The sequence below is a fragment of the Trachurus japonicus genome, chromosome 21, assembly GCF_045865225.1.
Source record: "Trachurus japonicus isolate A0001 chromosome 21, Traja_1.0".
Classification (NCBI taxonomy): domain Eukaryota; kingdom Metazoa; phylum Chordata; class Actinopteri; order Carangiformes; family Carangidae; genus Trachurus; species Trachurus japonicus.
Genome location: NC_140927.1, coordinates 14,815,628 through 14,838,952, shown reverse-complemented (window position 1 = coordinate 14,838,952; position 23,325 = coordinate 14,815,628). Strand labels below are relative to the sequence as shown.

Here is a 23,325-nt window from a genome sequence, read left to right as displayed (position 1 = left end):
GGCTGAATAAATTCAGCCAGAGCAAAGACACCAATGTGTAGATGAAATAGGGACTGTTCAGAGCATCAGGAAAGTGACCCCTGAGGAGAGAGGGAAAGAGCTCAGAAAAGAAATGTTGGAAAGAAACGGAGTGTATAGCAAGAGCTGCTCTACAGGAGCTTCAGAGGTGCAGGAGGGGAAAGAGAAAAAAGACATGAAACTGAGAGTTTGAAAGGCAGAAAGAAAGTCTTAATATAAGGAGGACTGGGGGAGAGGGAGAGCCAGGAGGGAAGAGAAGGGGAAACTGAGCAAAGGGCCTTCGAGTAATAGAAACATGCGCAACTGAAGTAAGAGAGGCTTCATACGAAAAGTGTGATGAAAGTAGAGAAGCCCATCACCAGTCTCAGTTACACTCTGAGTGATCAGAAAAAGGAGTGTGAGGAAGTGAGGAGCCAAGTGGTCATGCAAAGTACTGTAAAGCCCTGCTGGACAGAGCAGGAAACAAACTGAGACTCTACAACAGCAGCTCTGCCTCCATATCATTTTCTCAGTTAAAACTAGAAATCATTTAAGCCCTTGAAGTGGTTGCAGAAGTTTGAACAGCTCAAAAGCAGCTCAAAAAGCACCAGTGATAGTGGGAGGCCTGCAGAGACAGGTGCTGGAGCCATTTGTCTAAGCAGTGTGATGGTAACCACATGTTCAGAAAGGGCATCCTCATAAATCTCAGTTACACTGAAAACTGTGAAAAAAGTGTGAGATAAATTTCACCAGGAAATCTAATAAATTCAGAGAAAGAAACTTGCAGTGGCATTCAAAGTCAGAAATATACGCTTTTCCCATTGGTAGCCTACTAGTTAACAAGATTATGTATGGCACGGTGGTGCAGTGGTTAGCACTGTCGCCTCACAGCAAGAGGGTTCTGGGTTTGAACCTGCCGGCCGGCTGGGACCCTACATGTTCTCCCTGTGCATGCGTGGGTTCTCTCTGGGTACTCTGGCTTCTTCCCATAGACCAAAAACATGCAGGTCAGGTTAATTGGTGACTCTAAATTGCCCATAGTTGTGAATGAGAGTGGTTGTCTGTCTGTATGTCAGCCCTGCGATAGACTGGCGACCTGTCCAGGGTGTAGCCTACCCCGCCTCTCACCCGAAGTCAGCTGAGATAGGCTCCAGCTCATCCGTGACCCTAGTGCAGGATAAGTGGTATAGAAAATGAATGAATGAATGATATGTAGTATTAAAATGATAAAAAATAATATTGTATTTTATTGTATTGATTGTAATTTGTTTCTTCTACTGAGAAAAGATGTGAATTGCAAAAAGAAAGATAAAAATGTTGGTGATACACATTGTGAATTCACATGTGTTTGCTGTACATGTCCAGTTGGTTATTTTTGATTAAATTAATAGTGTAGGCCTATTTGTTTTGTTTTTTAAATTGCAGTTGAACCCATAGTAAATTGTAATCTTAAACCACTTACATCTCTAAAGTGAGTTTCCCAACACTGATCATGGGTTGGTTTGAACAGACACAAGAGGGAGCAATAGGACAGCTGAACAAGATGCAGTGCTGTGACATTCACTTTCCTGTGTGTGGGCTCTTTCCAATCAGAAGAGATCAATTAAGCTAATTGACAGCAGTGTGTGTTATCTCAGTCTGCAACGCCACTAGAGACAAATATCTACAGGGACAGTAGCAATGATTTTATAAGGAGAAATGCAAGCACAGGTAATACTGTACAGTAATATGGTTAACAGGAATAAACTGTGGAGATGTTTGTTAATTATAGAAGGATGTTGTAGTTCAGCTTCCATGGACCTGGGTCTTTTCATCACCATGGAAACATGAGGTTGCCAGGGTTCATCTAATTAATCTAAGATACATCTCAACAACTGTTAGACATGAAACTGAACACAAAAAGATGATAACTTGTGCGTACACACACACACACACACACACACACACACACACACACACACACACACACACACACACACACACACACTTGGCACATCGTTTAAGAGTAATGAATGCATGACGTAGGTGAATGGGTGGAATATAAACATGATTTGGTGATGACGTAGCTTCAGGTTGATGTAGATCCATGTGAGCACGAGCCCCCCCATTCCCCCCCTCCCCTCCCGTTTCTCCAGACTTGTTACGTTATTTCCGCAGCCCGTGTTGTCGTGAGCCGATACTACGTCGCATGCCCCCCCCCCCCACACACACAGGCTCCGCCCCCACCCCCCACTGTGAGGAATTACTTCTTTCATCCATTTATTTATAATTTCTTCTCCGTCGTCACATGGGCTTTTTCGGTGGGGGGGTTGAGTGTGAGCTGTCACACAGTCCGGCTGCAGCAGTTTCTTTGAACATTATGGGGATTTAGAGCAGGAAGGGGGAAGGTGGTGGGAGAGGGACCAAAGCGAAAGGACTCCGCATCTTTTCTCTCTGCATCTCATCTCCCTGCGCTGCTGCGAGGCTGGAGAGGATCATGCAACACCTCAGCCCATGGCGAGCTCTGCTCCTTGTAACCGTGCTGTGCCAACCGGGGCTCTCAGACAAATACGGTAAGACGACGACGACGACGATGATTATGATGATTATGGTGATGCTCCTGTTTAAATCCCCGCAGGATAATGTCGTGTTTAAGTAGCTGGCGACTTTACGGTGATCTCCTCCTGACGTTATCCCAGTTTTGATTAAATCCAGGTGTAGCTAAATGTGCCGTGTGGAGCGTTTTATCATCCATTCAAAGGCTACTGTGAAGACTATTGCCCAGAGGCAGGCAGGCTACACCATAGAGGGAAATGTAGACGATGATAATCTAATGAGATTAAACAGAGGTGGGGGAGAGATGGAGGATTCAGGGATGAGACAACTAGGTATATAGGGTGTGTTATTTCAATGGGAAAGTAAAATCACGTTTTCTTTGGATCTGTAATCCCTATCATGTCTCCACAAAAATCCTTATGCTATTATTGACCTCATATTATTATTTGGAGTCTTTTCTATCCAGATGTTGAGGATACACCCAGAACAGCATGTATACACAAAGATGAAAAGTAAACAGCATAATCATGTATTTGTGGACTATTTCAACATGAAGTAAAAGACTAATGTTGCACTAAATTATTATACTAAACAAAATTGATTTCACTGAACACAGCTGTTTTGAGACACAGACATAGACCGGGTTTTGAGATGCAACTCTTCTCTAATGGGTTTAAAAAATTAGGTTTAGTTCAACAGGTTGTTGGATTTTTAAATATGTGTTTGTTGTTTCTTCAACAGTGTTGATCTCACATTTCTCTCTCAGCTGTAGAAGTTGTGACATTAGCAGCAATAGCTTTGATGTGACTGTTATTGACAATGGCAGCAGTAGCAGGTTCCGCAATAATTACCTCCCATTGATTATTGCTGTAGATGGAGTGACTGAAATGTGTCTTTGAGTAGATTGATGCATTGAAGTGGTATCATTTTTTAATTGATGCAGTGATGCAACAAGTGAATTGTTACACCCACATATCAAAAAAGCCAGCCTGTCTGACGTGAGTAGGTAGAGATTTGTAAAGTGAATGCAGTGAGTGATTTAGACTGAGAAAGGCCAAATGCTGATCCCTCCTTCAGATGTAAACATGCAAGTGTGGTTTTGTTCAAACAGAAGGCAAGCCACCCCTGAATCTCCCCTCCACCTCTGGATATGTTCAGTCATTTAATTTGTAACTTAACTTTGTAATTTATCACCCGAATGTGATTTACTTTACTGTATTTGTTTATTTAGTCGAGACAGTGCATATTAATGGACAGGGAGTGCAAGAGTACCCACTGTAAATACACCGGATTTAGCACTGGTGCTAAATTACATCCGTAGTCCTCAAAACAATACAACAATAAACATAAAAAGTCCATAAAGACAGAGGACCAGTAGATAACAGAATAAGTTACTAGTAATAATTTACATAGTTACAGGAGGGTTGGACATGATTCTTTGAATTGTAAAAAAAAAAATATAATCTATACAGTTGCGACTGACATGATTCATTGAAATATAAAAATACAGTAGGCTATATATAATCTATACAGTTGCGATTGACATGATTCATTGAAATATAAAAATACAGTAGGCTATATATAATCTATACAGTTGCGATTGACATGATTCATTTAAATATAAAAATATATATCACAGTTGTGATTGACATGATTTGTTGAATTGAAAAAATATATACAGTTGTGATTGACATGGTTCGTTGAATTATAATATATATATATATATATATATATATATATATATATATATATATATATATATATATATATATATAGTTGCGATTGACATGATTAATTAAAATATAAAAGATATAATTACACATGCTCGGCCTAGATTTACTTTCACCAGACCGAACATGCTTACATGATTGCACCCTGACTGCATTATTGCACACGTACCGGCCATAAACATTCACACATAGTAAAGATACCTCCGTTATTGCACATGTACCGGTCATAAACATTCGAACATAATAACTACATTATGCTAGACTATTGCACACACACTGGCCATAGCCATACAACTGCACACACAAGAAAATTCAGCACAGAAGCAGCTGGTTACAGTTAATAGAGATTCATGCAGTACCAGAAGACTAAGACTGCAGAACTATAATGTGTAGTTTCTTCCCACAGGCCATCACTCCGCTGAACACCTGATTCTGTCATACGTCACCAATAACCATCTGATATCATACCACCCACTTCTTCATCATTAAATAATTTCATGTCCCACTGTCACTGCCGTATCCTGCTTACTGTAGATATTGCAATAAAACCCTGCTGTAAATTTTTATCTCATTGCACTACCTCATTGTTTATTCGCACTACCAACTGATCACCTTAATCCACCTGCCACTTTACTTAATTATATTCGTACTTATGCGTGTTCTCTGTTGTATTGTGTTATTGCTCACATTTGCTACTGTCCTCATTCTACATGTCTTTCTGTGTGTACAAGTAAGTGATGATAAACCAGTATGCTTGCACATACTTGGCAAATTAATATAATTCTGATTCTGATGTGTATTAATCCAAAAGAAACTACCCCGAAGCAACTACTTTGTGTTTACAATTTGCCATTAAAAACTAAGAAAGGACAAAAGCTTGGGACAAGACAGAGCAGAAAGAGAGGCGCTTTGCATTTCAGCACCATGGAGAGAAGCCACTATTGTTTCCCTTTGTCCATTCATCAATTAATTCCATTCAGACATGCATCGATCCATCTGTTTGTGTGATTGGCTGTCCATTTTGACACACTCCTGCGATGCCCGTGTGTGAGCTGACGTCTCTGCAGCCAGTCATTTCCCTCAGGGACTGATAACCTGTTGCTATGGCAAATTTAACTTGCCATAATATGGACTCACTCAAGCTTTGTGTCTAACCGTGCTAGGATACCATTGCTTTGGATGAAAGTGGCCGTCAAATGAGTGAATCAAAATGTAACTGTTTGTATACAAAATACATTATTATTGTTCTTGCTGTTTCTGTTGCTAACAAACCAACTGTTTGGCCAGCGGAAGGATGGTAACAGGCCTTTTTTCTGACTGGCCGGTGTTTAGAGTCTTTGCTATTCTGAAAAGAAGTGTGGGCGTCTACATTCACATTCACACACAGACTTGTAGAGTTAATGTCCTCTTCAGTGTCTAGCATTTAACAAACCAGAGTGGACAGACAATTGCAATAAGATCCAGCGAGTTTTAAAACCCCAGAAAACCAACTGGAATGAATTTGTTGGAGCAGCTTTGTGACCTGGTTCATTGTTGATCAGTGGCTCAACACGACCAGATGCTCTTTCCTGGAGAATCAGTCAGTGTTGAAAAGGCTGACATTTAGGCACAATGTTTTTGTGATGTGTATCTTAGTCCCTCTGCAAACCCCTGTGGGACTCAATTACTCAGACGTGTCATGGCTGTGCACCAGTACAATGATATCTGTGTGTTTCATGTGAACGTTCACACAACCCTCCACAGATCAGTGACAGTAGGTCTCTTGCAGGGTGCGTATATAGAAATATTCAGTGCCACCAAGACAGTAAATGCATTTACACAGGTATTTCCTTTCTGTGTGTGTGTATGTTTGAAACAGAGACACAGACAGAATATAATTTGTACAAACAACTGTACATGAATTAAAATCAAAGCCCTCTCCCTGTAGGAAAGTAAACCTATTATATGGATAGAATCAGATTTAAAATTTGTGTGTGTGTGTGTGTGTGTGTGTGTTTATTCTCAAAGAAAGAAGAGGTGAGTCACAGAAGGCGCTGCTAGGTAGTGCGTCACTTCATTTAAAGGTAGAGAAAGTAGTTCCCAGTCTTTGTTCTCTGTCCAAGTTTGTGCTCAAGTAAACATTCAATCCATTTCTCAGTAAACCTGCCACGTACTGCCCATATCTTTCCATGTCCACTCACATACAGATTTAATAACACCTGCCATTCGCTTGCTTTTTATTTATTACATGCTGTGGAACATGGACTCTAGAAATTAGAAGAGAGATGTGAAATGTCATGACAGAGATACCCATTTATATTCTTCTGTGTAACTGTAGGTTCCTATCTGTCACTAATCACCTGCTCCTTCCCACATTGCCTACCTCCCAAGGTCTTACTCACCAACCTAAAATAAGAGATAGTGGAAGGGAAACACAAAGAAATGAATACATACTAAATTATATAAATAATCATGAATGAAACATAAGACCAAACCACATTATATTTGAGTCCTCTGCTGCCAAATCATAATCTGACTATGAATTAAATATCTCTGTGTCATAGATCTTTTTTTCATAATCGTTGCATTAGGTTGTTGGTGAGTTGGGCGTTTTGGTCACTACAATGCAGTGCATTTGAATGTAATTATATGAGTAAGTGAGGGTCACGCTCACCTGTTGTGTTCTCATTTCAGTCCTATAAATGTGAGTTGAAGCAGTCGTTGCCATGGAAATTGTCATGAAACATTTTTTTTTTTTACTCCAACTACCTGCTTACAGTCTCTTTGTCTTTGTCCCTCAGGTTGCCTGTTTGAGAGGAAACTGTGTGAAAGGGATCAATTCTGCTCAGATGGTGAGACACACACACACACACACACACTCAAACATACACACATCATATATAATCAGACATAACTTATATTTTGAACTTTGAACATCAAACTTTCAGGGAAACTGCTGTCTTAATCCCTCCTGTACCTACACAGAATGTTAAATATTAACCCTGCAGCTGGACACACACTGGAAGCATGCTGGCACAAAGGCTGCCTATAAAAATATACAAACACAAGTCAAGGATTTTTCCTCTCTCAGCCCCATGTGTCTATCTCTCTCCGTCACCTGCCCCCCTTTTCCTTTCCTCATCTTTATCTAAGCCCCTCCCCAGCTCCACTGTCTCCATGGCAACACTGACATCACCGTGAGGTCGACACCCCCACAGTTGTTGTGCTAATACAGTGATGAGTCACTGACACACACTTACGCACTTCTCTGTGGAAATTGCACTTATGCGCGCGCACACACACACACACACACACACACGGGCTTGACTGAATACAAAATGGATTGGTGTAGTTAAAGCTTTGGGGGTAGATAGATACAGGGCCTGATTTAACCACATCTGTGTGTCTGAGGGTGGATCACGAGAGAAACAAAATTTCCATAATGACTCAAAGATCTTTAGTGGGATTGGTTGTAATGAGATTTTGGTCCGTCTGTCGCTTCAGCACTGTCGCTCCTCCAGAAAACTCAAAATTAACCGTGGTTGTTTTTTTTTTAGCTTTTTGGAGAAAAATATCAGCACAGGTGCAAAGGCAGCACAGTCTCAACATGTCTTACAGTGACTAACACCTTAAACAGAACACACAGCTGTTGTGATGAATTTAGATCAGGTGGTCAAGAGGGTGTTTGTAAAACCAACAGAAAATATTCAGACTCCTGTGATAGGCTACTTAACAGAGGAAACATAATTGCCTCCAATGTTAACTTACAAATTTTTCAGTTTTTAAATGTGTGAACTTGTTTGTTATTTGATATGTGTTGTGATGTATTCCAGTGCTCTATTGCTTAATAAAACTCTACAAGTTCAGTCAGAGATACAGATTTTGTTATGTTGTGTTTTGTTTGTGTAATTGTCTAGACTCTCCAAGTCTTTGCTAGTTTGACTATGTCCTCTTCCAGCTTCAGGTGGAACATAGTCCAAGAACAGACAGCTCCACATTCGTTCCTAAGGTCATGGTTGTATTTCTACAGGCATCTTCTCCGTGGGTCTACACAGATTGTTACAATCTGTGGCATGTAGTAACCAGAGCAAGGTCATACATTGTCACTTGAGTTCTGTGTTCACAGATGTAGCACCCTGATCTTATCACCCATGTTGCTACTAGGGACTCTGACCTGAGTCAGCATCTGTCAGGATTGAAGACTGCAAGTTTGAAATATTTATATTAAAATCTGGTCATGCAGAGTTTAAAAGGCGAGCACACCAGACCTCTGTATCCTGCTCCTCACTTCAGCTGGAGGTTAGAGGCTTGAGTGCACTTACTTGCGTAACTCACTGAAATCTCTGACTGAACTGTCGGCTGCATGGAGGGCGAATTGTAGTTTGAATCAAATGCTGAGCGCAGTTTTATCAAGGCAAAGAAATTAAATTCAGAACTAGTGGAAATCAATTTCATTAAAAGCATCTATAATTTTATCCCTAGAGTGATTCCATGACTATTTTAAATCATCAAAATTTGAGCCAAACTTCACATTTATCTTTGATTTAATAGATTCCTTTTCCCAACATTAAATACGGCACAAAATGGCATCCACAGAAATAACTCCAGCTCCAGAAATAGTCCCAATCCAATCAAACCATGCAGCTTCCTGTGTTCTCTCGATTCATCTTCTATTCCTCCTCCTCACGTCCCTCGTCTCGCTGCTGTCACCACAAGGAATTACAGGGCTATTCTGTTTCACCAGAGCAGTACATGGCTCACAATATCTTGTATCATGTCAGTATATTTGTAATGTGATCAGGGGAAGTATGAATGGACTCTTTCAGCATCTCAAGATTTCTGTGTGCCCGTGGTATTATACTTGTACCATTCAGACATTTGCTGTACTGCTGCATACACACCCATCTAGAGGGAGGGTACTTATGCAAAATAGAAATAATATAAAATCATGGTTCTGTACTTCTTCAATACACCCAGTAGCTGTAAGCAAATAAGCCATATAGGTTTCATATAGAATTTGTGTCTATTAATACACATTGATCCTCTGTGTCTCTTTAATCTCGGTGTAACAATTCACTTTCTCACTGTACCTGGTTGTGTTGTATGAGAAAGACTGTGGTGACTCATCATTGCGCCAGATAATACATAGTCTGCTTTGCTTCAGTTCTATTCTTTTCACCTAGCAGCCACACAGTCTTTCTTTATCTTCAACTCCCTGTGAGTTGATGGTTAAAACCTGACACCAGAAATTTTCACACTCTAGTAAAGTTAGAAACTTCACTTTTCACGTATCTAATACCACCCATCGCAGACTGTAGGTTTTTCCTACAGACTGTGATGGGTGGTTCTCCCCTCCTGGAGCTGTTGTGTCGGATGCAGATGCAGCAGAGCACAGAGTGGATCAGCAGCTCTCCAGCATATGAACAGATTAATCCCCTGCTTCCTGCCAGTTTTCACTGAGGCTTATGCCCAAACTAATTATTCTATGATAATCATTCATTTATGATTTAGAGTGGGTGTCCACTTCTGCACCACAATGCAGTAAAGTAAAGAGCTAGTATGTATATGTATTCATGAAATGTTAAAAAAAAAAAGATTCATGGACGATTATGAAAGAGAACAGGTGCTAAAATGTTGATATTGCTTCTGTTGCCACGAGGCTGCCCTGCAGGCAAGCCACTTTCAAAAGGGAAACTATTTAAAATTTTCAACAGCTCATTCACTGACAACCTCGACCAAAGGACTATGACAGGCACAGGAAAGTGTGCAGAGTGAACTTCAAAACTATGACTCACTGCTGTGGGCTTGTGTTGCGTGGGCTACCAAAGGAATTACAGGTTATTACGAAAACCTCAAGGGTATCGTCTCTGAGCAATATGTGGCAGATCGTGTATAGTTTCAGAGGTCAGTTAAAATACACTGTAATATTGTTTTTGTTTGTTGGTCCATACCGTTAAATGCTGCTGTGTATTTGCTGTTCTGCACCGCAGCTCCTAAGAGCCCTGTTTACAAGCAGACATTTCTGACCGGAAAAGCTCAGGTGTTACATAAATAATGTTTATTTCAAGTGTCCCACTGAGTCAGGACAGTGTGACAGGAGGGGCAGCATGCAAAAAAACAAAAAAAAGTGGACTTATAAGGCTTTTTTATGCTTTTTTCTTCCTGCGACATGTTCCCATCAAGAGACTGTCCTGGCAGAATAAAGGTCTAAAATGTTAACAACTGTGCAATTGCATGTGTGTTTATTCCAGATGGGCTGTTTGGTCGGTGTATCAGCTCTAAGCAGGACCAGGTCCGGTACCAGGTGTCAGTTCCTGTTCTCAAGAGGATGCAGGAAGTCCTCAAACAGCTTATGCTACAAGGTGAGGTTGGACATGACAGTTATTATAATAGTGTTCTTTTTCAAACATTAAACTAAGATCAGGATGCTAGCATTTCCTGACTAGCAAAAACACACTAAGTGCAGCTGGTGATGATGAGAAAATATTATTTTTGCAGATATTTGGTCATGTTAACTAGAGGCCATACAATCATATAAGTACTTCAACACAACACATATTTGAAACTGCATGCAGAAACAGTAGCCTATAGATTTTAGAGACTCTTTCTCCTTTCTCCATCTGTCTCCACCACAGTCTTGCACATTCACTCCCTCCCTCTGTGGCTTTCTTTAATTGATGTGTGTGTGTGTGTGTGCGTGCGTGCGCAGGGCTTTCATGGCAGGATGACATCACCCAGTATATCTTATCAAAGGAGCTGAAAAGAGTTCCCCATACCACCCATCCCTCTAAGCCAAACTCCTCTTCCTCCTCTTCTCACCCACCCCAGTAAGTGATCTCCAATTACTTCCTTTTATTCCACAGCCCTTTCGACTCCTCTGTATCCTTCCCAATCTTGTCTCTGTCTCTTTCCTGGTTACCAGGTCTAAACAACACGCCCCCCTTCACCACGGCTCTAAGTCGGCTTCCACACCTCCTGCTGGCAACTATGTGGACTACATGATAGTTGAACCTCCTCAGTCCCAGCTGCGCATGCAGACAGCATCCATGGACCCATACACATACCACCAGGTATACAAATGCACACATCATGATTCCACAAAAGCAGGTGTGTGCCTTTTTTTTTTTAACTGCTCTATAAATTCAAACACAACAGTCAAAGCTCACAATAGCACTTCCCAGTTCAGATCTCAGATGACAAGCAACAGTGTAATACGGTTCCCAATCACAGCATAGGTACCAAGACGAAATGGAAAGATCTCTCTTAGGGGCAGGCTATGCCCGTCCCCCTTCGAGGTCCCAGGCCATTCAGCGAGAGCGAGAGCGAGAGCGAGAACGCGACAGACAGCTGCTACAGGAAGCCATGTCTTTATACCTGGCATCTGCTCAGCCCTCATATCGCCACCGAGGAGCTGCTTCCATGGCTCCCGCAGGTAAAGGATTTTCAAATATCCTAAATAAAACCCATAACACACATCATACAGCACATAACAAACAAATAATTCTACTCACCATCAAAACCTGTTACGCGTTGACCAGGACTGCCCTACTATGAGGACTTGGAAGTGGACATACCGATGGACTATGTGGAAGGCTACACCCTAGAGGAGAGACTCGGTCCAGCTAGACAGCATGTGTCGCAAAAAGAGAAGGTTCCTCAGGACTTCAGCACACAGTCTGAAAACAATGGTGAGCAAAAGAACCTATTTACACTTAATTCCCATAATGCCCTTATGATAGAGATGCAATGTAAAACAAGCCAAACACCAAATTTACACGATATCTGGATAGTTTCTTAACTTGACAGTGACAACTGTGTTGTCCTGTGTTAGATGACTTGCTCCAGAGGATGTCAGAAGTCTTGCAGAGATTAGGAGTTGACCCCAGAGAGCTCAGCCAAGAGCAGCTCTACAAATTAGCCCTCATACTGCAGCTTCTGCAGGCCAAAGAAGACAAAACAGGTACTGTCCCCAGGCTGCTCATAAAAGCTGAATCGTGTTTTAATGTAGTATTAGTCTAACAACAGCAGTTTGTCTGTCTTGATACAGATCCTGTTGGGAAAGATGTTGTCGCCCTCAAGGTACGTCACATCAGCATGCACTGTATCCTTAGCAGTGGCTACCAATCACAATCGTGCACTTTTTTATACTAATAAGTCCTCGTTCCCTCCACAGATGCAGCTGTTAAAGGCAGACAGTGCGTCTAATAAGCCGCAGAAGCCTGTTCCTGTTCCCGGCCCCCCTGATGCCCCTCCTGCTCCCTCCTCTGCCTCAGTCCCAGCTACTTCTCCAGCCAAGAGTGCTGCCCCTCCCTCCCCGGCCACCCAGCCTCCTCAGACCGCTCCTGAAGAGGCTGGACAAGGCTTGAAAGAGCAGGACCCACCACTGGTTGAAGGTGTCGGGGCTAAGGAGGAGTATGGGTACATTGTCACCAACCAGAGGTGAGAACTCAAACAAATGAAGCTGTCACCTTTCCTGTTTGTTGTGAACTGCTTTAACTTGTGAATCACTACATATACGTATATAAATCATAGTACATGGAGGACGATGATATTTACTTTTCTTTCCCAGCCCTTTGAGTCTGTATGATGGTGTGAAGCTGTTGGAGCTGCTGGCTGATAAGATCCACCTGACAACCAGTAGCTTCATCAACATCAGGTAACACCACCGTTGTTATGGGTCACTGTGTATACTATATTTAGTGTTTTGTGTAACATTTTTCAAATATCAAATGTGTGGGTGTGTGTGTCTATGTTTCCAGTGTGGTAGGCCCTGCACTGACGTTCCGTATCCGCCAGAATGAGCACAACATGACGGCTGCAGAGGTGGCTGCTAAAGCTGGTGAGGCTCAAAACACACATACTGTACATATATACACACGCACACGCACACACATTCACACCGACCTACCCACACATAACACTCAAACATGAAGTGAAAAGTACAGTATGTGGGCACATTATTCCATCACTTACTCAAATTCCACCAAAGCCTTTGCTTTTCCTCACCTCAAACAACAAAATGTTTGTTGTTGTTGTTGTTTTTTTCGACCCAGCAGTATCTGAAAAGAACTTTCTGGAGGCTCAGACAGGCCTGAAGATTGTACAGACTGGCGTGGGAGAGGTACAGGCCACACACACACACACACACACACACACACACACACACACACACACACACACACACACACACACTTAGTCTACACAGGCTCTGTGGAAAATGTCCCTTGTAGCTGATCTTATCAGCAGCCTTTGGTGCAGCTGTCAAGGCAACAGAGATATAGCGATTGCTCTTTATTCTTTACCATTTCCACTTTAATCATTCATCTCAGGATTTATATCATATGATCAGACTTGGTGATGCCAAATGGAGACTCACACTCTTGTCTTCACAGTGTAGTCTCCCACCTATCGATTGGTAACTTCAGACATTTGGTTTAATTTGTGAAGAATTGTGAAGAAGAAAGAAAGAAAGAAAGAAAGAAAGAAAGAAAGAAAGAAAGAAAGAAAGAAAGAAAGAAAGAAAGAAAATCAACACTATACTGTAAGCGCAGGTGCACTGATGTTAGAGGACTGGCCACAGCTGTCTCACCTATAGAGCTGGTTTTCCATGTTGTGCACGCTGTGAGTGTTGCATGCCACCTGGAGGGCAAGTGGCCAGAGCAAATCAGTAAAGCTCCTGACAACCAGCATTTCACTTGTTGCCATGGAGCTCCATCTCCCACAACCCCCTCCCCTCTGCTGTGGCTTTCTGATCCCAGGTGCTATGGCAACAGTCGCAGGTGTCATTAACCTCATTATTTCCTCTTATACAGACCAACCAGGCCTATGACTCATTGCCTGCATCTGACATTTTGTGTGTAATGGATTAATAACAAAATGCCCATTTGAAATGAATATTAGGAGAACACACTCACACACACACACACACATATCGCTTGCATTAATTTATTATAATCATCCTGGCAATACATTAATGGCGCATGTGTGTGTGGTGTTAAAGCAGAAGTAAGCGATCCGGTCGTTTGGGCTAATGCTGCGTTCCAGGCAGGCTTTTGAAACCGTAAATTACAGCTTCAAGTCACGACTTACGACTTTGTAGCGTTCCAGGCAACCCACTCGTGTTTTTCCGACCTGTTTTACCTGTGAAAGTCACTATAACGGCCACTCGTAACTTCCGACCCGTGAACTCGTACCAGATCGAACTGGTATGACTTCACAGGTCGGAAAAACACGAGTTACGAGTTGCCTTGAACGCACCATAACGTCTTGTCAGCCGACGGAGTTAGCAGCCCCCGCCCTCGTCATGGATCTATTGGTCCTCGTCCCTACTTCACCACATTCACGCGCATCCCTTGGCTGCACACACAGCCCTTCATGCCGTTCTCTCTCCTCATTGGATAAAACTTGTAGGATACCAGAAAAGTTTTCTCCTCGGCTCAGAGCAGAGCAGAGTGACTGACAGACCCGTGTTTCGGTCCAAACACTCTATGTAAGTGATTGCTGTCGGAAGATATAACTATTTAAGACTTATATTAACACAAAAATATCGCTTACTTCTGCTTTAATGTAATGTAATGTTGTCAGTTATGATTTTTATTTATTTTTTAGAAATGCCCTTTTTGGATTAATTTATTATTCAAAAAAATAACAGAATAGTTTCATAATAGAAATGCCAAAGATTATATATCACAGCCAGGTATTATCAGTTGTTCCACAGAGACTGGTGTGAGAATGAAAAATAGAAATATTGAATAAGAAGCCAAGAAAAGGATACAAACAAGCATGTAAAAGACAGGTATTGTAAGAAGAAAAAAAGGATAACAGACAATTTTGCTGCTTTCCAATTAATAAGAAAATGTACATCTTTAAAATCAATATTTCTGACATATTTCTGAGTTGTCAAGTTTGTACAGTTGTTCCAATTCATGGAAGAAGTTGAAGGTTTGATATTTGGTGATACAGTAAATGAAAAGGCCAAAGCTACTTCTAATTTCCTATGGTTTATATCATTTTAATTACAACAATTGTGTGCTCTCTAGAATAAATAAAAATACTCTCTTAAAGGACAGCCTGAGCCTTTATTTTATGGTAATCTGACAGATCGAAATCCACTGTGGTTACACCTCTTATTTTCTTATTTTGTTTACCTCAATTGTCTGTGGAGGGAACTGGAGTGTGATGATACAGTGTGTGTGTGTGTGTGTGTGTGTGTGTGTGTGTGTGTGTGTGTGTGTGTGTGTGTGTGTGTGTGTGTGTGTGTGTGTGTGTGTGTGTGTGTGTGTGTGTGAGGAGAAGTGAGGAGAGAGTGAACACAAAGTGTGTAATTGTATTGGGCAGAGAAAAAAAACATGAGGAAGAGGTGTAATGACTCCCTGGAACCAATCAGTGTTTGGCTCTGTCCTGCGTGGTGGTTCACTGATCTCCACCCACCTGTGCTGTCTGCCTGCATCATATCACCTTGCCCTTCCAGACCTAATCTGCTCAGTGAGCACACCCTGCCGTCCTGTGGACACATTTCTTGTTGGGATGAAATGAATGACCTTTATATTCCCGCGGTGAGGGCAGTTTCCCTGGGGGCGGCTCAGCTTGATGCTATTTGTCGTCTCCGTCTTCCTCCCACCCTCCCCACGTCTTGTTCACTACTCTTTGTTATTGTTTTTTTCCCCCCAGAGGACAGATGCACGGGGTCGCCCCCAGGTAACCAGGGTTCCCCAGGGCTCCAGTGGGACGGTTATCACCCTTGTTTCCATGGCAGTTGTCGGAGGTGTGCTGGTATTGGCCATGGCTGTAGCTTGTCTCAGACACTATGCTCAGCAAGTGGCCAATGGCAAACTTGGTCTGGGGCCAGAGGGAGGAGCAGAAACACACTTTGACTACCAGGTGAGGTCAATAAAGACACTCAAGACTGATGAAGACATTTTATATAATAAAATTTTAAACTATTTAACAACAACATCTCACACACCTGTACATGTTCGTACTGTTTGCTAAACATCTGCCTGCTTTCCACGTTTGTTAGTGTTGTGAAGGACTTTCTCATTCTTATGGTTAGGGCAGTGTTTTTCAACCTTGAGGTCAGGACCCCACGTGGGGTCGCCTGCAATGTCTAGTAATTGATCAAAAAAATGTTGATAAAAATATTATTTTTTACAAATTATTATTCTTTTTTAAATTGTGATTAAAAACACCACACACAATCTTAAACAACTGCATTGTATACTTTTTCTTTCAAATAAAATGCAGCATATAAAAATATCTGAGCTAATGCATGCTTGATTGACGGTCGGGGTCACAAACCAAAAAAGGTTGTGAACCACTGGGTTAGGGTTACACTGCAAGAACTCAAAATCTTTTCAAGTATATTTGTCTTATTTCTTGTCAAAATGTCTCATTTCTGGTCAAAACTAATCTCTTTCCACTTAAAATAAGACTCATCACCTAAAAATGAACTTGTTTTTAGATAATTTTCACTTGTTTCAAACTAATTTTCACTTGAAATAAGTAGAAAAATTTAGCTAATTTTTTGTGCTTGTAATAAGAAAGAAAAACTTGCTCCACTATCAGATTTTTCTACATATTTCAAGTGAAAATATGTAAATAAGTGTCAAAACAAGCTACTTTTTAATGTGATGAGTCTTATTTTAAGTATAATGAGATTTGTTTTGACTATAAATGACATTTTGACTAGAAATAAGACAAATATTCTTGGTAAGATTTTGAGTTTTTGCAGTGTATAGTCAGGATGAATATTGACATTTAGGCTACCAATTATTCAGTTATTTATCAGTGTTGATGGTGATTCCTTCCCTACTGTTAATTCAGGAGCTTTGTCGGCAACACATGGCATCCAAATCCTCCCTGTGTCGCCAAGACTGTGTGGGTGGGGGGAGCAGCAGCATGGCGGGGTCCGCCATAGCCACAGGTGCTGGCGGTCGACGTGGCACAGACACGTCTCGCGTGAGCAGCGTTTCCTCCCAGTTCAGCGACGGCCCCCAGCACAGTCCATCCTCCACCCACAGCTCCACCCCGTCCTGGAGCGAGGAGCCGGCCCAGTCCAACATGGACATCTCTACCGGTCACATGATATTGGTGAGTGATTCTCTTGCAATGAAAATCCTCCTTGTTTATGTTGAGCGATTGTTAATGCGCCATCTAACCTACAGGCTTATATGGAGGATCACCTGCGCAACAAGGACCGCCTTCAGAAGGAGTGGGAAGCTCTGTGCTCTTACCAGGCTGAACCCAGCTCAGTCGCTGTGGCTCAAGTCCCGAGCAACATGGAGAAAAACAGACACGCTGAGTCCCTCCCCTGTTAGTTCGACAATGTGTCTCTCTGATCACTCATCCGTCAATGTGTTACACATCTCTCACTTATCAGTAACTCTGTTATAATTTGTATGCAAACATGTTTGGTATCATGTGGTTTTCACACATTCTCATGGAGTTGGACTGCATTGTAAACACCAAGGGGGGAAAAGTAGAGAACATAATGATGAACCAACAGCTGTTTTCTTTTCCAGATGATCACACTCGAGTGAAGCTGAAGACCGAAGTAAACCCCAATAAACAAGATTACGTCAACGCGAGCATCATTGTAAGAACCTCTTCCAACATTAGTGGTTTGCTACATGGTGAATTATCATCCAATATGAAGATACAAACAATAAGCCATTCTTTTGTTTGTTTCATATCTAATACACTGCAAAACCGTAAGAGACTCTGCTGTTTCTCTCATCAACAGGTTGATCATGACCCTCGCCAACCAGCTTATATTGCCACACAGGGACCTCTGGCCCACACCGTTGCTGATTTCTGGCAGGTCAGTACAGTCTTTTCTTTTCCTCCCTCGCTCTCTCACGTTCTCACAGTTTACTGAGTTTGTTTTCTATTCTGAAGCCATTCAGTCCTGCAGGACGGAGATTTACTGAAATGTAGCAGCTGTAGAATGTCTGTGTGTGTGTATAATTTTGTCTTTGTCTACCCACATGCAACCTTAATATACGAATTTCTATAAATAACATATATGTATGTGAACTTGTAGATATGTTAAGTAAAAGCACATATGTTGAAATTATACATTTCACCTCGTAGAAATTGTAACAATTCTGTATGTTGACATGTATATCTTGCTCATATGATTATATAGATTTGCTGATTTTGCAGACATATGTTGTGTAAATGTATATCCATCCCAAAGCCTGTCATGTGTTGACATTATAAATAGTGGACTCCAAAAGTCTGCGGTCAGTTTCCTAGAATATAAATAGATATCAAAACTGATTTTTAAAAAAAAGAGAAAATCCTAGATTTTTCTTAACTTATATGTTAAATATATATTTAACATAAGCAGGTATATCCAGAGTATGTATATGTATTAATAATAATGACATGTGATATATTTTGTGCTGACTCTTGTTATTGGAACATGTATGTCATATATAGTATTTTTTATATGGGTATATCCATGTGTGTGTCTCAGATGGTTTGGGAGAACGGCTGCACGGTGATAGTGATGATGACAGCCCTGGTGGAAGATGGAGAGAAGCAGTGCGAGAGATACTGGCCAGATGAGGGCTCATCACTCTACAACATCTATGAGGTTAATTTCATGTTGTGACTCAAAAAAACATTTAATTTTAATTATAGCACTGACCAAACAATTTCCTGCATTAGAGTACACAACATTGACAACATGTCATACTTTTACAGTCCCGCATGTATACATGTTTTTACAGGGTATCCGCGGGGTCTTAAAAAGTCTAAAAAAGTCTAAAATTTGAAAATCTAAATTTTAGGCCTTAAAATGTCTTAAATTTGTTGAATTATTGTGTTCAAGTCTTAAAAAATTTTAGACAGGTCTTAAATTTTCTTATGCCCAGCATGGGTGAGCATTTTTAAATAAAAAGATGGTAGTTCACATTTATTCAAGCATTATTTAATACCATAATATATAGGGGTAACCAAAAGCCAATTTATTTACTTCATGTGTCAAATATTGTGCTGGTCATAATACAGAACAGGTTGTGGCTCCTGTTGATCAAAGAAGTTGAAATATTTCCATGTTTGTCTATTCTGTGTCACATTTAGAAGTCATCACATTTCAGGCCAAAGGGGAAGTGTTGGTGTTTTTACTGTTCTCCAATGTAAAAATGGGTCACGTTTGACCCTTAACATTATTCAAGGCTTAAAGCCATCTGCCTGCTGGTTGCCAGTGAATTAAATAATGTGTTACATAAACATTTTTAATTTCACTCCCCAATTTCTTTTTGTGCCCCCAAATAGTTTACTTTAGATGCTCCTGCGACACTTCATTGTGCTTTATTGAATGTATTTTCAACTACAAACAAGCCTAACACGCAACTTATATATTGCAATCAATTTCTAGTTTTGTGACTCCGCATTTCTTTTGTACGTTTTTTATTTCTTATGATAGGTCTTAAATTTCATCCATAATGGTCTTAAAAAGGTCTTAAAAAGTCTTAAATTTGAGCTGGTGAAACCTGCAGAGACCCTGTTTTATATGGCCTTGATTTTACTCAGTATATTCTTTCGAGGAACGTGAAGTCCACATGATATGATCATTTGGCCATGTGGTCTGGCTTTTGTCTGCAAAATGTCAAGGCCTTTGCACATTTTGCATCAGCAAGTGTCATGGTAGCATGAATATTGTTGGAGGATAACAGCCCTATTGAAGCTTGGTCTCAAATGGGGGGGCATGTTAACCACAACTGCTTCATATGTATGATACTGAGAAATTTATAAATATAAATAAGAATACAACATACTGTGTCACTGCACGGCTGAAATGAGGAAAAAATTAACCTTGACGCATAGAAATAATAAATACAAATGCCAACCAGGCCGGTTTGTCTCCCCCTGGTGGCAAACTTGAGCTACTTTACAGATGTGTTGCCTCAACATTTTTTCTTGTTTAAGCCAATATGTATAGTAAAAATAAACCAACCCTAATTATTACCAATGTTGCTTCATATCTCCTGTGTCTTGTGATTCAGTAGGTGGATCTGTGAGTCACTTTTTTTCTGTCCTCTTGCCCACCTCATTTTTCTGTCGGCCACTCCCTACTCTCTCTCTCTCTCTCCCCCCTTTCAGGTGAACCTGGTGTCGGAGCACATCTGGTGTAAGGACTTCCTGGTGCGCAGCTTCTACCTGAAGAACGTCCAGACACAGGAGACCAGAACTTTGACGCAGTTTCACCTGCTGAGCTGGCCGGCTGACGGCATCCCCACCTCCACACGACCCCTGCTCGACTTCCGCAGGTAAGAGACTGCACTGCGCCACACACACACACACGTATCCACACCCACACTCACACACACATCTGCACATCAGTTCAGCCAGTAGCAGACGACTCAGTAACTGGTAAACACAAACTGGATTAAACAGGTAGTTAGGATGAAGTGGGTGACTCAGTGGTCACATGAGTGGGTTTGAATCCACATGATGGTCCTCCTTACCTTACTTCCATCTTGTTTCCCATCTTTCCTTCCCCTCATTTTGCTCTGTGTGTAATCAAATAAGGCATCCACACTATTCATCTCATGCCTTACCCATCATCTCAGTGTGCTCTCTCCCCCTCTCCTAGTGTGCAGGTTGATAGGTTTGTATTTTAACATCTCCCAGTGTCATTTTTGTGGTTTGCAGCTAGTACTCTGGCTCCAGTTGCATAGTCACAAAAATGAGCATTGGCAGGTGTGACTGGCTACTGCAAGAGGGACAGTGAATCTCTGGCTATTCTCTTCACATTTTCTTTCCTGTTTTCTCATCTCACTGTCCTTCACAGCCTCTTGCAGTTTTTATTTGTTCTGTCCTTTCCCTCCTTCCTAATCTCATCGTTTTCATCTGACATTTACATACGTCTTCCTCGTCCTCCGACTTTAATTTATCCACAACCTATAATAAGTAGTTCAAGAAACCTTTAAATTCTTTGCTGTGTGTATTTAGTCGTGCTTTTCTCTCTACTTTTCCTTGTTTCCCTTGCTTTTCAGAAAGGTGAATAAATGCTACAGAGGTCGTTCCTGCCCAATCATCGTTCACTGCAGGTAAAAAGCAGCATTTTCAGAAAAACGTACTATATATATGTTCAGAGAATGGTTTGAGGTTAAGCAGTAGGAGGCCACGTGTGCTTTGACAGTTTCCTCATATGTCTCTGCCACTCCCACAGTGATGGTACTAGCAGGACTGGCACATACATCCTCATTGACATGGTGCTGAACCGCATGGCCAAAGGTGAGCTATACCTTCAAACACACACTCTTTACAGATGTATACACAGGATATTATTCAGAACCTTGACATTTTGATTTTATTTAGTTTATCTGATATTAGCAAAATCAAACTGTAAGGTTGGTGTTTTTGGCTCTAAGTCAAAGTCACGTTACCTATTGTGTGTAACTGTGGAAGCAGCAGCTACAATGACTGCTCATAATTAAACATTAGTTATAGCATACGGTATATTACTGTATGTGTTGGTAGAGGAGCAAGTGAGCTGAAAAAGTGTCATGGCATGAATTATTCTTACATTCATCTTTTCAAGAGATATTTAGCAGAAATGTATCTTTTGAATTAAACAGTAAAAGTTTCTTCTTTTGTCGTCTTGTTTTGTTATGTCTCTTTTTTTAGACATCTGACATTTCTGAGTTTTACTTTTTCAGAGATTATAGAGCTGAGGAAAGCCATTTAGAAGCACTGCCAGACAATGCATTTGGTAGCTGATGTAAACTCTAGATGTTTTTTTTTTTTGTAGCTTTCTTTTTAAAAACGTTAAGTGGATTTAAAGTGAGGGGTCTTTATGCTCTGTCACACCAAAGGTTGTTGGAAACCTCAAAAACCATGACAGTGATGCTTTTTCTGTCCCTGTTGTTTTCTTTAGGAGTGAAGGAGATCGACATCGCAGCCGCACTAGAGCATATCAGAGACCAGAGACCCGGCTTGGTTCGCACAAAGGTACCAACAATCAGTGTGTGTGTTTGTGGAAGTGTCCGTTCAGTATTTGCCTGTCTCTATTCCCCTCTCTCAATTTTTCCTCCCTTCTTTCCTTCCTTCTCAGGACCAGTTTGAGTTTGCGCTGACCGCAGTAGCAGAGGAAGTGAACGCCATCTTGAAAGCCCTGCCGCAGTGAACTGCAGCAACACACTGAGAACATGCTGACAAAATTAACAACAACAAACACATACACGCTCCGAAGGACATGCTTTATGCAATCCAGTCATGTATGTCTGGCCATCACTGTAAATAAGAATTTGCTCCACACCACACCTGTTCTCAGCATGCAGTATTTTACCCATTTACCCATTCTATGGGTTTTTAAAACTTTTGGAACCGAACTATGAATTAAGTGATGAGGTTGTAAATATGAACAGAGGAACATTTTTTCACCATTAAGGCACAAATTAGTGTCTTTTCTCTCTTGAATTTCTAATTGGACAACCATGTGGCCATTAGAGGTGGACTACAGAGTGAGGACATTCATACACTGTGCTGCTGTGAATCCAATTGTGGTCCTACGGTCAGAGAAGATAGATTGAATTAATATCAAAACCCTTCACAAACTTCTAAGACATCTGTCCAAGTTCCTTTCCATGTAACTCTGAGTGTGGTGTTGCGTGTTCACCAGAATACTGTATGCTACTGTCTAGTGTGTGTCGATTTCCAGCAAGTTTTTATTTGCGAGTTGCGTCTTTGCCTTGACAACATGATTGTTTGCTTTAAGCGCGGGTCGTTTTGGAAGGGATGCTGTACTTTGAACCACACACACATACAAAGTAACTTTGTTTGGGTTCTTTTATTGTCCTTCTCAGTGTACACCCTTGTGATTAATGTAAATAATTCACCCTGATGATTGTGTTTATTTCATGTAGCAGACAGATAGAAAATATCTATAAAAATGTATTTTTGACTTGATCTTAATAAATTTGTGATGTGATGCAGCAAAAAACTGACAAAAAAGGCTTGAGTGCGCCTTTTCTTTCTTTCTACTCTATACAGTATATTTAATAAAGACAAATATTAAATGGTACACTCAAAAAAGGTTGTTTTCTATAATATGTTTAACTTTTGTCTGATA

The 23,325-nt window shown here is 41.0% G+C and overlaps 1 protein-coding gene across 2 annotated transcripts; it reads left to right on the top strand.

Moving 5' to 3' along the window:
• The first annotated feature begins 2,233 nt into the window (after positions 1 to 2,233).
• ptprna (protein tyrosine phosphatase receptor type Na) lies at positions 2,234 to 23,196 on the top strand. Of its 2 annotated transcripts, none has more exons than XM_085765633.1 (24): positions 2,234 to 2,549; positions 7,043 to 7,093; positions 10,493 to 10,603; positions 10,951 to 11,068; positions 11,164 to 11,311; positions 11,472 to 11,673; positions 11,780 to 11,929; positions 12,073 to 12,201; positions 12,289 to 12,320; positions 12,415 to 12,680; positions 12,811 to 12,897; positions 13,001 to 13,080; positions 13,295 to 13,362; positions 15,912 to 16,121; positions 17,064 to 17,330; positions 17,405 to 17,552; positions 17,762 to 17,835; positions 17,983 to 18,060; positions 18,721 to 18,840; positions 20,352 to 20,518; positions 21,248 to 21,301; positions 21,424 to 21,488; positions 22,132 to 22,205; positions 22,309 to 23,196. In XM_085765633.1, the coding sequence occupies exons 1-24, from the start codon at positions 2,474 to 2,476 to the stop codon at positions 22,378 to 22,380; spliced, it is 2,847 nt and encodes a 948-aa protein (XP_085621759.1). In that variant the 5' UTR covers positions 2,234 to 2,473; the 3' UTR covers positions 22,381 to 23,196. The 2 variants fall into 2 exon arrangements, with proteins under 2 accessions (XP_085621759.1, XP_085621760.1); XM_085765634.1 differs by having other exon boundaries at positions 2,272 to 2,549; positions 13,298 to 13,362.
• The last annotated feature ends 129 nt before the right edge of the window (positions 23,197 to 23,325 follow it).

Coding starts and splice junctions, on each gene's coding strand:
- ptprna (XM_085765633.1), top strand. CDS start 2,474: ATGCAACACCTCAGCCCATGGCGAGCTCTGCTCCTTGTAACCGTGCTG. Junction 11,312..11,471: donor ACCCATACACATACCACCAG/GTATACAAATGC, acceptor TCCCAATCACAG/CATAGGTACCAAGACGAAAT. Junction 12,202..12,288: donor GGCCAAAGAAGACAAAACAG/GTACTGTCCCCA, acceptor GTCTTGATACAG/ATCCTGTTGGGAAAGATGTT.